Genomic DNA, 16251 nt, shown 5'->3' with positions numbered 1-16251 from the left:
AGAACTAACTCCTAGTTTTGAAAATATATTGGTATATTGGATGATGAGAAAATTGTCACATCTTAGTGCAATTGATTGCAGGACATCACTAGAAGTTGTTATTTTCTGACCTTTATCACTGCCTACTAGCAATAGTTCCTACTTCATTGGGGGAAAACATGTATTTATTGATCACCTTCTATATACTAGATACCAGGATATGAAGTCTAGTAAAACAACCTCTGCCTTAACATTCTACTGAAACAGAGTTCTACTTGTTGAACAGAGGTATAAAGTGGAATTAGGAATTCTTTGAGAATTTTTCTGTCTCCCCAGATTACCCACAAAAGGAGAATGTGAGTCAGACGGTAGTGTGGGAGAGAAAGCCAGGACAAAGAATGCTCAGGGAATGTGGTTGTCAGAACTGAACTTGCTGGTTAGGAGAACTGAGCCAGAGGCAAGAAGGAGGCATGTGAGCAGGAGAGGTCCTACCCTCTTTGACACAGGGATCACAGGGCAAGTAAAGTTTTTAGGCTGAGGTCAGAATCAAAGAACAAGGCATAGATGAATTAGCAGCTGGGAAGGATCAGGGGAAATACCCAGGGGAGTTCCCAAGTCAATGACCTGTGCTCACAGATGTTTGCTGGCCAATACTGTCCTTTAGAAGTAGTTCAGGATGTCTTAAGCCTTCAAGTGATTGATCCCATTGACCCTGCAGTTCCAGAGAATGTGGTTACTCAGTCTGATTGTGGAGTTCCTACACTGCACACTGTTGGGGGAAATCCAAGGACACTGTCAGGGAATAGAAACAAATCTAGTCAACTTGATTAAAAGCTGAATCTAGAAAGCCATATTGGTGAGGTAACATGGGCCCTAATGCCACACTGAGGAATGGGAATTTAATTAGGTAAACATAGGTGTCTTTGCACATTTTTAAATATGGAAAGGATGGGATTAAAAGTCATCTTTCGTTTTTCCTGGGCCACAACCAACACAATTTATACTAGTTCAAACTTTGAGATACCAAGCTTATCATTTTGATGCACACGATATTTTTTCCTTTCCTCCAAACCTTGTCTTTTTGTTTCCACTACAAAATGAGTGGCATTATGAAATAGAGGACAGATCATAGCCAGAAAGACCTGATTCCAAGTCCACATATACCAGTCAACTTCTAAAGTAACTTTAATTCATGCTTCAAATAAGTGCCTGCTATGAGCCAGACCAACGTGATGGAAGTGGATAGTACAGACAGATCCTCTGTCTTAGGGAGAAAGATAAGGAAAAACAAACACATATGCTTTCTAATATAGAAAAGTGCTATGAAAAATAAAGTAAGAGGTTACATTCTGACAGGGAATGTTTGAGGAGGTGACATAATAACAAAAATTTAAATGAAATGGAGCAATCTGGGGGGAAGACAGGTAAGAACATTACAAACAGAAGGAAGAACAAAGGCAGAGTGCTTTGCACTTATCTGGTATTCTCAGAAGAAGGCAGTGTGACTAGAGGTCTTGAAAGGTCATAAGAATGGTAAGAGATAAGATAAGGTTGGAGGGGGAGAGTCATAAAGTCTTGCTGGACATAGAAAAGAATTTGGATTTTTTTCTGAAGGAATGATTTTGAGAAGAGGAGTTAATATTTCAATTTATATTTTAAAAGATTATTCTGGCTATTCTATAATGGACCTGCAAGGAGGAGGGGGAAGATGGCGTAAGTGGAAGCAAAAATCACCTTCCTCAGTTAACATTATGAAAATATCCTTGCTTGTAATCCTATATAGAACTCAGTGGTTAGTCAAGTTAGGGTGGACTCCTGGATTTAATATTCCAAGGATAATGTAAGCACGGTGTTTAAAATGTTTTTTTAACAGATTTAAAAAGTGAGTTTGGGGGGGAAATGAATAAGGTTTTACACCATAAAATGTCCAAGGGGACTAAAACAAGATCTGGTCTCTAGCTTAGAGACCCCTCTTCCGGGTTCTTCTTGCCCTGTTTGCCACACACACAAAAACCTGCCACAGATACGGAAGTTGACAACTATCAATTACCTTTCCCCCCTTCATTTGGAGCTCAGATCTTTGGAGAAATGGTCTCCTCTGAGCCCACCGGTGTGAAGTAAGTCTCTGATCCACCAAGGTCTCCAAGTGCTGCTTGGTTTTTCCGCCAGCGTTCCAGCCTGGTTCTGTAACAAGTTCAGTGCACTGCTAAATGTAAAAATTATCAGTGAAAATTATTGCAATTAGTTAATTCTCTGGCTTCCAACTTCTATGGTTACAGTTCTACTTATGAGAACATTGTTTGGGCCTTACCATCTTTGAAAGGGAAGGCAATTAGGTCATCTCTAGGGTCTTGTCGAGTTCTAAATTTCTGCGTTTCTGAGAACAAGCCAAGTAATAACAATACTGGAGAGAGCTTTCTATATTAGTTTCTGTAAAATAGCTGGATGGAAAAATTCCTAACATTTCAAGCATAGGTTCTTTACAAGAGCTCATTTGAACAGACCATGTATACTGTAGTACTTATAAACCTATTCAAGGTTGTATCATATTGTGAAAAATACACAATTGGAAGGGAAAATAATGTAAAGTGCATACTATGAATGCTAATAATCTTAAATGACCAGGATACTATTTTTTTATTTATGTATATATTTTGAGAGAGAAGGAGTGCTGGGGAGGGGCAGAGAGAGAGGGAAAGAGAGAATTCCACCCTGTCAGCACAGAGCCCGACATGGCGCTTGAACCCATGAACTGTGAGATCATGACCTAAGCTGAAATTAAGAGTTTGTCTCTTAACTAACTGAACCACTTAGGCGCCCCAGAACATCATTTTTAAAGAAGCAACTTGATTTTGAGTGCAAGTTTTAAAATATATTCCTCTGTGTAAAATTATTCTTGTCCTATTTTATAATTCATCATATTCAGTTTTCCATCAAGAGTATAAGTAGCATATTGTTATTTTGGGGAACCACAGAGAGCATCCATCTGCCCATTTTTCTGCCCAGTAATAGGAGTATGATTCAAGAATGTTAAAGGTGACAAAAAATTACATGGTTTGCATTCTATGTTATAACTTAGAAGGTTTAGAGTAGTTTCTCAACCTCAGCACTCAGAACATTTTGGGCCAGATAATTCTGTTATAGGAGGCTGTCCTTGGGCATTGCAGAATGTTTAGCAGCAAGCATCCCTGACTCCTGCCCATTAGAAGCCAGTTGTGATGACCAAAAAAATGTCTCCAGACATTGGCAAATGTCCCTTGGGGGTCAAAATCACCCTCAGTTGTTTTCAAGTAGATGCCTGCTCACTTATAAAGTAAGCTTGTCTTTGTCTTTCTTTTAGATTTGAAACTATTAAAATATCTCAAATTAATTCTTAGGGAACTTGTGATGATCTTATATTACGGATCCTGGAGAAATTTATTATTTTTTATTGCTTCCTCCAACACATAATTGGAGGGTTGATTTCTTCCTCTCACATAAACTTAGGGGCATTGTCCCCTCAACTTTAAAAACAATGAGTCTGTGTCAGTTCCAACAATGTCTTTGTTAGTATTAGAATCAGATTTGCTTATCTAGACCCCTGGAGCAGTGCCCTGATTACCACAGAGAGGGGAAATGCTCAAAGCTGTCTCAGTTCACACCCACCCAGGGCTTGGGCTTGGCTTCACCTTTGTCCAATATTGGTTAGCAAAGTGCCTCAGAGATGTTTATCCAGACACTCAGTTCCTGATTAACTGGAAAAGCGATAAAGAGCCAAAATCATAACTATTAAAATGTGAACATTTACTTCCCAAAACGTTGCAGAATGATTTCATCAGAAATTTATCTGCGCCTTTTCTTCCCATCATAATCAGAGCATCACAGCAATATTTTTGACACACTCTCATGGTCAAAATTAGGGCTTCAGAACACTGCAGGACCTGCTCAGGAAATCAAAGCTTGCCCAAGAAAGCAGGCACTGATAATTCAAGTACAGCACGTTCGTATTATATGTTAAGTGAGATCAAGAATCTAGGGAAATCCAAAGTGACAATTACCAGATACCATCTTCTCCCTCACTCTCCTGCCCGTCCCGGCGCCCCGCCCCCAACCCCAATTTCTAGCAATGGAAAAATCAGGAACAATAGTAAAGACCATAAGAGAAAGGATCCCCTACAGCTCCTGGCACTCAACAGATCTAAATAAAACGTCCAGCCAAGGCTGAATGAAGTGAGTTACACAGCAGCTACCAGAAGACTTTCTAATTGTCCAAGTTTCTCAGTTGAGAAAATGGGGACAATGCTGAGTCACCGGACAAAATGAAATACTTCTAAAATATTTAATTTCTTTGGAACGAAAACGCCATAACAGCACTCGCCTTCTCTAGCTTCTACATGTTTGTCTAGGGAAAAAAACCCAAAAAACCGTTTGCTGATCCAAAAGATACCCTAAAGATTTTTAGAGCAGCCTGAGGCGAGGCAGCGCTTCCGCCTTCTCCTGGCAGTTCTACGAAGGCCTGGGGCCGTGACCTCCCTGAGCGTGGGACGGGGACTGGGGCCGGGACTGTGGGTGGGCAGCCTGCCACCAAGGGCCCCCAGGGCACCCTGGACAGCCCCTCCCGGCAGCCCCCGGGAGCCCCTCCCCCAGCCCAGGTCCCGCGGGACCCCTTGGAGCAGGCTGCAGCACCCCCAGGTGCCCGGCCCCGGGCGTCATGGCCACTTTAAGGCGGGCCTGGGGCGTGCGCGCCCACAGCTGCGGGCCGCGAGACCCATCAGCGCGGCCCGAGCCGGCGTCCGGGACGCGGCGGCTCGGCCGAGCTCCTCCTGCGGTGAGGCTGCCCCAGGACCCGGCACGTGGGCAACAGGCCATGGCGGCCTCAATTACCCGCCCGGAGCGCGGCCGAATCTCTGGCCAGGTAAGAGGCAGAGGAGGAGGAAGGGGCGGCAGCTGCGTTGATCACCGCGCGCGGGCCCTGGGCCGGGTGGCCCCCTAGGCCCGCACAGGCATCTCTCATTCAGGGGACGCCGGAGGAGCGCGGCGCCGGGAGGGCCACTTCCAGGGGCGCGAGCCGGCGTCCGAGGGCGGGGGTGGGGGGGTCCCGCCCGGACGGAGTCGCCCAGGGCGGGAGGCCCAACTGAGCTGTTTCCCACAGGCCTGCCTCTGTGGCCCTCGGCACCGGCCGAACTCCGCTTTTCTAGCCGACCACTCGGAAGGTTAGCCGGGAGCGAAACCTAGTAGGTGTCTGCACAGAATGTGAATGACGACAACTTTGGTTTTACTTTGAATACGGGGAAGTTTATTTAACATGGGGAAATTTATTTTGAGCATTCTTGTCTCCGCACAGCTTGGCAGGCTTTTTTCAGTTTGCTTACGGGCACGGGGGCCAGAAAGTCCTCGCACGTCCTTCCTCAGGCTTCCACCCAAACAGGCAGTTGTGCCTGGAAACCAAAGCCGTTGGCGGGAAAAGGCATCTGTGCTGTTCACACGTCCTCCCACCTCCAGGGGACTCAAAAAGCCCGCTGGCCTCTTTTGAAGGCACCTGATTTATCTTCCCCTTGGCAGAAAGAAGCACAGGATCATTTCCGTGACTGTTGTAGATAGAAAATGAAAGGTGATGATAAGCTTTCTAGAAGGAAGGCATAAAACCTCACCCACCCCAGAGAGCAAGGCAAGCTGGTGTTGGCTTTCTTATTTGACGTATCTTGGTAGAGAAATAGGAGAGGCAAGCCTCTTGGGCTGCCTGAAGTTTTTTAGCCCTTAGAATGTTCTGCATACTTAAATCTCCCCTGCTTTAAGCACAAGCTTTCTGAAATTACCACTTTGAAGTGGACCGGTTTAATAGGTTTTCTTAATTATTTCAGAATGGAGGCACCTCTTTAAACTCAAAGGAAAAATAGTATTTTAAGGTGCGGGATTAGGCAAAGCTACACAAAATGGAACTCTGAGTGAAATATCTGATTATCTAGTAGTGCATGAGCAATCTCGGCTTCCTACCCTTAAGAAAGTCTGAAGCCCCAACTGAATCTTTTGTTTGCATTTGAAGAGCAGCTTGATCAGTTTCTCCAGATAGAGCTGTTTAAATCCCTTGACTCTTGGGGAAACTGGAGGCCAACAATTGCCCTGTGAGAGCCTTGGCCCTTGCAGCTGCTGCTGATTGTCAGCACTGCTCCTGGCGATAAGAGTGACATAAATAACAACTCACTAAAATGTAGGAGTGATTTGCTTTAAGCACTTCAGCACCTGCTGTTACTAATTAAGGGTTTAGCCTGCCGCACATCGCAAATGGAAATCCAGTGTTTTCAACATTGTAGAGACTAGAGTGCCCTGAGTGGTACTGTGATTTAGAAATCAAACTGAGTGGATAAAGACCAGTGGTGATGATGAAATCTAAAAACTGCCCACACTTCAGAGATCTACACCAAGGTGTTAGTAGTATTTATCCCCAAGTGGTGAAATTACAAATGCTTTTTATTTCCTCGTTAGGCTTTAAAAAAATTTTTTTCCTATCTTTCCCAATGAATATGTATTCCTTTTTTTTTTTTTTTAAATAAAAGGTGCAGTAATCAATTCAAATAGAAAAAAAATCCCACCACACGAAGTCACGCATCCGTTGAAGTTGTGATACTCAGGTGAAAATCTTGGATGTACTAGAAAAGGCAGTTTCCCAAAGCAGAATATACTAGAAAGTTTTGTTCATTTCCCTTTTATTATTCCTATCAGTGGATTTTTCTCATCACCTGTGTTCATATTATACTGCCAACAGGATATTTTTAACTTAATGAATATTCAGATTTAAGTTGATTAGAAGCTATTCAGTTAATTCAAGTTACCTTGGGATAGTGGACTAGGGCAGTGTTCTAATTTGTCTGATTATTAACATTCCACGTGTGCTATGGCATTGATTTTGTAGGGCAGAGGAGGAAGCCTTTGGCAGGAGAGCAAGTCCCTTCTTTCTACAGCTGCTTTTTTTTTTTAAGTTTATTTATTTTGAGAGAGAGAGAGAGTGAGTGGGGGAGGGTAGGAGGGGCAGGGTGAGAAGGAGAGAGAATCCCATACACTGGGATTCTGTCAGTGCAGAGCCTGATGGGAGGCTCTAACTCACGCACCATGAGATCGTGGCCTGAGCCAAAGTCAGATGCTGAACCTACTGAGCCACCCAGACACCCCTCCAGAGCTGCTGTTACTCTGTGAAATGCCTTGCACCATGGCACAGAACTATAGACTCCTGTGCAAAACAGCCTGTTACTGGTACTGCACCTTCTCATCCCTTTCTGGATTTTTCCTACTTCCTCTCAGGTTTCTCTCCAGTACCTGTGTCCTGCCCTTCAGAGCTTACTCTTGACTTCTCCATAATACTAGCTGAGAGATTTGGGGGAGTTGGACACTGAGCCTCAGCAGGGAATATTGCAGTCAGAAGCATCAGAGCTAGTAGGAAAGGGTTTAAGTTAGCAGCTGGTTTTTGTTATTCAAGGCTTACCTTTTATTTACTGTGGGCCGTTTCCCCTTCTCTATGGCTAAAGTAATGCAAAGACCCATTTGATTTAGGGCTGTCTTCAGACACATTTTCTTTTCCCCTTCTACTTCCTTCCCCATCATATTGATTTGATGTTGTCTCTGCTCAGGTTTGATATTATTGAGAAAACATGGCAATACCACCTACAGGGCATCGTACCAACATTTCTTCCTATAACAGTCAGGATTTAAGTATTTTTAACTCCCAGATGAGGATCACTAGTATCTTACTCAAAACCACTAGTAAGTGGCTGACCTAGGCAACAGACCCTGGTCTATGTGCATGGAAAGCCTTTGCCCTCTTCCCACACTGCATCCAGCTGTTTAAAGAGAATCAGTAGTAGCTTTGGTGGAACTGAGACGCATTCTTCCTGTGCTCCAAAGAATGAAAGCTATTCTTAGTAGCAGAAAAAAAGGATTACTAGAATGTCAGCCCCATGAAGGCAGGACCTTCTCTGTCCACTTTGTGTTCCCAGTACAGCATCTGCCTTGTAGTAAGGGCTCAAAAAACATCTATGGAGAGAATAAATAGATATCAGTCAAACTTAAGCAGATGCAAAGTGTTGGGTGTTTTAAAGGAAAGAGAAAATAAATCTTGGTAGAAAGCTTTACAAGTTATTCATAGCCCAGGACACTTTGTTTTATATGTGTTATTTTAGTGTAATTATTATTAGCTACCCCTTTCATTCTCAAAAGTATCTCAGTTTGGAAGGTTAATTAAATGATTAGTTTTGGACGTTCATAGGTTTAGTTAACCAGGTGAATTAAAAAACAAAACTATAATCCTTTTATGACCACTTGTTAATGAGCATTTCAATTCTTGGCATTTTGTTCACAAGGGAATATATTGATGGAAGTAATCCTTTGCTACCATGGAGCTTCACAAACAATCCGCACACAAAAGCATCACAGTGGTTTTTTTGAGTCCCACGTTGCTCCTAAAGCGCTATTGGAAATGCGAGATGTTTATAAAATGAAAAGGAAACACACTAAAGGGTCGTGATATTTTCTACTGTAGAAATTCCAAATTTCAAAGCTCATTTGAAAGTGTTTTGCTGTCTTCTTAGATCATAGGGCATTTGAGGGCAGTGGAAAGAAATAAGGCTGGTGACATGGGTTGATATATATTAAGCTATTGAAAGGCTGTGCTAAGGAGTTTGAATTCTTATCCTGTTTGAAACAGGGTGGGGCAGGTAAATCAGATTGACTCCTGATGAGGAATGGAGTGCACATGTCAACTTCCTGGTCTGACCCTGACCCAGAGCAGGAGATACTTAAACATGTGCTGATACCTTCATCAAGAAAAAATCATGGGGGAAAAAAAAGAAAGGTGTGTGTGTGGCAGGGGGAGCAGGGAGCAGGTATTCCAAATTAGAGGTCCAAGAGTAACCTAACCAAATGTAATGCATAGTCCTTCTTGGGATCTTGGTTTGAACAAAGCAGCTTGTCTCTGACCATTAAGAAAAAAAATCCACAGGAAAACTTGAAACTTAGAAAGCAGATGGAATGAAATTGCCACTAAAAGAAAAGTAGAAAAAACCACAGCTTAAAAGACCTAAAGAAGAAGGGCAAAGGCAAAAACAATACTAACGGTAGCTCTGGCTGAATGTTAGAAGAAACAGATGAAAGTTGACCAGAGGGTGCTCACCTGGTGATAAATTAGCTGTATGCAGAGCACCTGGGCCACGTGGGCCTCTGCATTTCTTTACCCCTTGACTCTCCCAGTTCACACCTACTTCATCCTAAAGAGAATGGACGACATATGGCCCCCAGGTTCCTGGTGTCGGTCATTTCCAGATCTTTATAACTGACAAGGAGGCAGCTCTGCTCAGGAGGGAAATAAACTATTGTTGCTTGGCCCTCAGAGTAATGCCTGCCATTATTATTATTTTGACAATTAGCTGGTCCCAGCCTCTCTGCTCTCCAGCCTTGCTTCCACTGTCCTGCCCACTTAACCGAACCCCAGTCAGTTGTCCCTTCAAAGGAGGCAGCCGCTGAGATTACTTATACACATTGACTTAGTCCTTGATTCATATTTATGTTCAAATAACCAAGGATCTCCAGACATTAACAGAACTAGACACAAATGCAGCCACTGGACACAACTATTCCAGAGACAAGTTAGTAAGGGGATATAACAAACTTAAAATTCTAATTGTATTCTCAGTGAGGATATCACATCCTAAAAATAGCAGGATATGAAGAATTACCAAAAATGAAAAATCTTAGAAGGGAGCAATTCACATTAAACGAACTGAAATTATAACAATCTTTGGAAGGACTTAAGACTGAGCTGGTGATATGAAAAATAAAGTTAAGGGACTGTCTCTGAGTGAAGCTGAGCCATGAAGGATCAATTGTGGATGTCCTGCATCTAGGAGCGATGAAGACAGGAGGAAATAGAGAAACAGAAGGAAACTTCCAAAGCCAAAGATCCACTGAGTGCCAGGTAGGAGGAATAAGATCTATACCCAGACACATCCTCACAAACTATCAGAACCCACAGCATAATGAGAAAAGCACTGAAAGGAAAGCAAAGCAGCTTATTTTTATTAACAACTGGATGCCAGAAGGAAATGGACCAATAGCTTCAAGGTTCAGAGGCAGGGGATTTTGACCTTGGAAGTATTTACCAGGTAGGGGCGTCTGGGTGGCTCAGTCGGTTAAGCGTCCGATTTCGGCTCAGGTCACGATCTCGTGGTTCGTGAGTTCGAGCCCCGCGTGGGGCTCTGTGCTGATGGCTCAGAGCCTGGAGCCTGTTTCAGATTCTGTGTCTCCCTCTCTCTCTGACCCTCCCCCGTTCATGCTGTCTCTCCCTGTCTCAAAAATAAAATGCAAAAAAAAAAAAAAAAAAAGAAGTATTTACCAGGTAAAACTGGCACTGAACTGTGGGCCCAAATGCCACTATTAAGTAATAGAAATAAGGGCCTTAACTCCCAAAGTATTGTAAGAACAGCAGGAGGGGAAAAAGGAAAATTCCATCAGCCTAACAGAAGGCATAGGGAAAAAGAAACAAAATTACTATGGATAGGAAATGTGAAATAACAAATGAAGGGAATAAGACCACTTCAGGTTAAGTTATAAATGTTTCACAATTAATGTTATTACTTGATATTAATGTACATTAGTTAATGCCATTAATGAAATTAATTAAATTCCTATATTAAAACTAAAGTCACATATCGTGAAAAGAAACCTAAAAATTCAGATATATTCTATTTACAAAATTCACACATAATCAAAATGATATATAGAAAAGCTCAAAATAAAGAGATATGAAAAACTACTGTATACCAGAAAAAAATTTCAAGTAAAAAACATTAAAAAGGACAAAGAATATTTCATATATATAGTTTTCTGTCCATATAATGGACATAATTATCAATATATGATATTCTTGATATAATATTTAAAATATGCTATATAACATGTTATTTAATATATATTAAATATTATGTTTTATGTGAATATAATTATCATGAATCTTTATATATCTAACCCCAAATTAGAGTCTATAGTTGGAGAAATTGATAAATTCACAAACCATAATTAGAAAGGAGAGATGTTGATACATGCCATAAACTGAAACTTCAAGTAGACCTAAAGTAAGAAAGAAAACAACAAGTTCTGTGCCCAGCAGAAAATACACATTATTTTCAAGTATCCATGGAACATTAACAAAAAATGACTATGTATTACGCCACAAAGAAAATAAATTCTAAGAAGTAGTCATGCAGGATACATTCACTGTTGACAATGCACTGAAAGAAGAAATTTTGTCAATAGACAAAAAAAGAACCAAAACCAAAAATATCATAATCTTGAAAATTAAAAACATTTTTATATAGATGTTTAAAGCAACTCCTAGGTTAAAATGGAAGTATAAAGTGAAATTACATACTAGCAATGAATGAACACAAACGTAATATACATGAAAATCTGTGGGGTACAGTAGAATGCCACTTGGAGGACTGTGCCATCCAAAAGCACTTTATGCAGTGATGACAATGTTCTATGTCTGATATGGCAGCCATTTGTCATACATAGATATGGAGCACTTGAAATGAGGCTAGTGTAACTGAAGTGAGTTTCAAACTTTAATTTTAGTTAACATAAGTGTAAATAAATTGCCACATGTGGCTATCATTTGGACCACGCAGTTCTATAGTCTCTAATAAAGCATTACCATAAAAAAGAAGATAGAAAAGATTTAATTATATATTAATTTCCAGTTAGCAAGAATAACTCAACACAAATAGTAAGCATTATATACATTTAAAAATTAATATATTTGAAAAGATAGATAAAATAGAATTAAAAAAATATATGAACAAAATTCACTTAAGGGAGAAAATTTAAATTTACTGGTAGTCATTAAGGAACTGTAAAAGATACTCTAAAACCCATCTCTCTAAATGGCCTCAGGCCCAGATTCTGCAGACATGTTTACCTAAATTTCAAGAAGCAGATAATTCGGTTTTATAAAATATTCAAGACCATAAAATAATATTGAAGCTTTCTGTTTTACTCTTCAAAGCTGGCATAATCCTGATGATACCCAACCCAGATAAGACAATATAATGAAACAAAATTGTATCCTATTTTGCTCATGAATATAGATGGAAAAATTTAAAATAATACGAATGAATTTAGTCTGTTACACATTATGTATAGGTTTATCCCAGCAAGGCGATGATGGCTTGTCATTAGGAAATCTGTTAATGTAATTCACTACCTAACAGAATAAAGGAGAAAAAATATGATCATGTTGATATTAAAATATTTGATAAATTTCAGCACCCATTTCTGATTTAAAATTCTTATCCTCCAAGTAGAAAGAAACTTCTTTAACTTGGTAGAGGGTAGTGACCAGAACCTTCTGCATCATATTTAGTGGTAAAAACATTTCAAATATTCCCACTAAACTCAGGAACAAAGTAAGAATACCCAGTGTTACTCCTTGTATTCACCATTGTTTTGGATTTCTAGCCAGTGCTTTAAGATCAGTGAATAAAAAGCATAAATTCTGGGTGTGGAGACAAAAATGTCATTTTTGAAGACTGAGTGATTATTTATATTCCTAGAAAATTCAGAAGAATCAACTAAAGTATATTGAAACTAAAGAGAGAGTACCATAAGGTTCTTGAAGCAGATTCCTCATACAGAAGTCAGTAGCACTGTCTATGTTGGCTATAATCAATCAGAAAATACAGTGAGAACAGCTATCCCCTTTACAATGACTCCTCAACTTTCAAATATCTAGCAATAAACATGAGGACATGTGCAGAATCTGTATGAAGGTTACATTTAAAAAAGACCTGAGTTCTCTAAGTCCTACTTCCTAAATAGGGAGATTTAATACTGGAATGATATTCCCTAATTAATCTGTAAAATAAATGCAGCCACAATCAACATTTTAACAGGCTTCTTTATGGAACTTGACAACCTGATGCTAAAATTCTATTGGAGGAGAAATTGTGGGAAATATCTAAGAACCAAATTGAAGGATAGCAAGGAGGGAACGATAAGCTGTATCAAATATAAAAGATATAAAAAGCTAGTAATTAGTGTCATATTAATTAGGAATAGGCAAATAGATCAGTGGGGCAGAATGAAGCCCAGAAAATCGTACATGCATATATATAAAGGTGGCATTTGAAAATACTGGGAGAAGGTTACTCTATTCAGTAAGGCTACTTGGGTAATTAGCCCTGCATTTGAAAGAGATGAAATTAGATACATCACCAAATAAATTCCATATGAGATAAAAAGCAAAATGCAAAAAAAAAAAAAGAAACCACCATAGAAGTATTAGAACACACTATGAAAACATATTTTAATAATGTAAATAGAGATGGCTTTGAAAGCAAGATGAAATTCACCAAGCCCATAAAGGAAACAGTAGGTGGCTGTTACTAAATATTAAACATTTATTTGTGACAGACCTTGTAATCAAAGTTAAAAGCCATGACAAATAGAAAAAAGTAGTTAACATATCCAGAATATATAAACTATGGAGCAATAAGAAGGTAAACAACAAATAGGAACCTAGAAAAAGATAATAAATAGACAAGCATAATAAATAGAATATGCAATAAATAGAAGTGGAAATTGCCACAATAATGAAAAGATATCCAACTTCACAGTTAATCAGAAAAACGCAAACAAAAAGGAAGATTGGGGTTTTTTTTTTCCTCATAATATTGGCAAAAATGAAGAAAATTAATAAATAGTCTTATTAAGGATTGGGGAAATGGTACTCCTGTACACTCTTGGGGATTTTTCTGTCTTTTGGGAAGAACAATTTGGCAGTATCTAAGTTGAGAAACAAAAGCAAAAAATTACCTTTTAATCTTATAGTTTTGGCACTAGGACTTAGACTTACTTGTACAAGGATGTATTTATTCCTCCATTTATTTTACTTTAAAAATAAACTTTTATTGAGACATGATTCATAACCATGCAATTCACCCATTTAAAGTATACACTTCCAGGGGCGCCTGGGTGGCGCAGTCGGTTAAGCGTCGGACTTCAGCCAGGTCACGATCTCGCGGTCCGGGAGTTCGAGCCCCGCGTCGGGCTCTGGGCTGATGGCTCGGAGCCTGGAGCCTGCTTCCGGTTCTGTGTCTTCCTCTCTCTCTGCCCCTCCCCCGTTCATGCTCTGTCTCTCTCTGTCCCAAAAATAAATAAACGTTGAAAAAAAAAATTAAAAAAAAAAAAAAAGTATACACTTCCAGGCTTGCTATTCACAGAATTGGACCAACATCACCACAGTAAGTGTTGGTACATCTTCTTCATCCGAAAAAGAAACTCTGTACCCATTAGCAGTCACTCCAACCTCCGTATCCCCCCCGGTAAGCACTAAAGTACTTGTCTCTGTGGATTTGTCTACTCTGGACATTTCATGTGAATAGAATCATGGTCTTTTCTTATAGCCTCCTTTTAGTTAGCATAAAGTTTTCAGGCTTCACCCATATTGTGGAATGTATTAGTGCCTCATTCCTTTTTATTAAAATTGGGGTATAATATACATAACATACTTTTTACCACTACCCATTTTCAGAACTTCTAAAAAATCATTCAAAACAATGCTGTATTTCATTAAACACTAACTCTTCATTTTCCCCTGCCCCCAGCCCGTGGTAACCATTATTCTATATTCTGTCTCTTTGAATTTACCTATTTTAGGGACATCATACAAATGAAATAATTCAACATTTCTGCTTTTTTGTCTGCCTTTTCTCACTTAGCATAATGTTTCCAAGGTTCACTCACGTTGTAGCATGTATCAGAATTCAGTTCCTTTTTAAGGCTGAATAATATTCCATTCTTTGTACATGCCACACTTTTCTTTTTCATTCTTTTAAACAGTAATCTTGTTTCTTTCTTTGATTCAGTCCTGTCCGTTATTCATATTAGATCCGTCATAAGTTGTCCACGGTTTACTTTGAATTTAATGAGACTAAAAATACATATGTACACAAAGGTGTTCATTACAGCATTATAACAATTAATGGTTTGATAAGTTACTATCCTCATAAATGAGGAAGATTGGATCAAGATGACAGATGAGTACACATTCTCCTTCTACTCCAGATCCCAAGAAATGATAGAAAACGTGTATTTAAGAGAATAAATCTTTAACAGCCTGGGAAGTGAAAATGTTCCCAGTGAACTGGAATTTCTGAGGAATTGTTGAACTACAGTGAGAAAAGAAACTCACTTTTAAAAATACCTCCTTTATGAAAAAAAGGTATATACGTGTTATATGATTAACATAGAATTCATCTGGAAGGTTGGGAATGCAAGCTGGTGCAGCCACTCTGGAAAACAGTATGGAGGCTTCTCAAAAAACTAAAAATAGAACTACCCTACGACCCAGCAATTACACTACTAGGCATTTATCCATGGGATACAGGTGTGCTGTTGTGAAGGGACACATGTAACCCCATGTTTATAGCAGCACTGTCAACAGTAGCCAAAGTATGGAAAGAGCCCACATGCCCATCGATGGATGAATGGATAAAGAAAATGTGGTATATATATATACCATGGAGTATTACTCGGCAATCAAAAAGAATGAAATCTTGCCATTTGCAACTACGTGGATGGAACTGGAGGGTATTATGCTAAGTGAAATTAGAGAATGACAAAAATCATATGACTTCACTCATGAGGACTTTGAGAGACAAAACAGATGAACATGAGGGAAGGGAAACAAAAATAATATAAAAACAGGGAGGGGGACAAAACAGAAGAGACTCATAAATATGGAGAACAAACTGAGGATTACTGGAGGGGTTGTGGGAGGGTGGATGGGCTAAATGGGTAAGGGGCACTAAGGAATCTACTCCTGAAATCATTGTTTCACTATATGCTAACTAATTTGGATGTAACTTTTAAAAAATAATAAAATTAAAAAAAAAAACAGGGAAAAAATAAAAAGCAAAAAAAAAAAAATTCATCTGGAAGGATATAGACAAAATCATTGACAGTGGTTGCTTCTGAGGAGGAGATTAAATTAGGATATGAGAGAGGGATAAAAGAAGAGTCACTTTTTTCTTTTCTTTTCTTTTTTTAACAGAAGGAAGAAAATTAGAAGGCAGAAATAAGAAGGGCCAAAGTTTTACTTACTTTAAACCTGACTAGTTTCTTGCACCTCTTAAGTTCCCTTCAGCAGCCCCTGGGAAACCGGGTGAAGGAGAGGGGATACTCCATGGTGGGCCACCTTCAAGAGCATCCTGCTCTGAAGGGATATATCTTTGGCCAGCTGCCTTTCTC

At 39.6% G+C, this 16251-nt stretch overlaps 1 protein-coding gene across 5 annotated transcripts in view; it reads left to right on the top strand.

Annotated features, from left to right (window-relative positions):
• Positions 1-4322: 4322 nt before the first annotated feature.
• Positions 4323-16251, top strand: part of SOHLH2 (spermatogenesis and oogenesis specific basic helix-loop-helix 2) — a 54414-nt gene continuing 42485 nt past the window's right edge. The window contains exon 1 of one of the 5 annotated variants that reach the window (XM_045051985.1): positions 4323-4873. In XM_045051985.1, the coding sequence (XP_044907920.1) occupies positions 4670-4873 (204 nt within the window). In that variant the 5' untranslated portion in view covers positions 4323-4669. The remainder of the gene's footprint in view (positions 4874-16251) is intronic. The other 4 variants (XM_045051990.1, XM_045051980.1, XM_019825441.3 and 1 more) reach the window with 4 other exon arrangements.

Source organism: Felis catus, chromosome A1 (assembly GCF_018350175.1).
Source record: "Felis catus isolate Fca126 chromosome A1, F.catus_Fca126_mat1.0, whole genome shotgun sequence".
NCBI lineage: Eukaryota > Metazoa > Chordata > Mammalia > Carnivora > Felidae > Felis > Felis catus.
The sequence above is the reverse complement of the archived record's forward strand: the minus strand, read 5'-3'. Positions and strand labels throughout refer to the sequence as shown.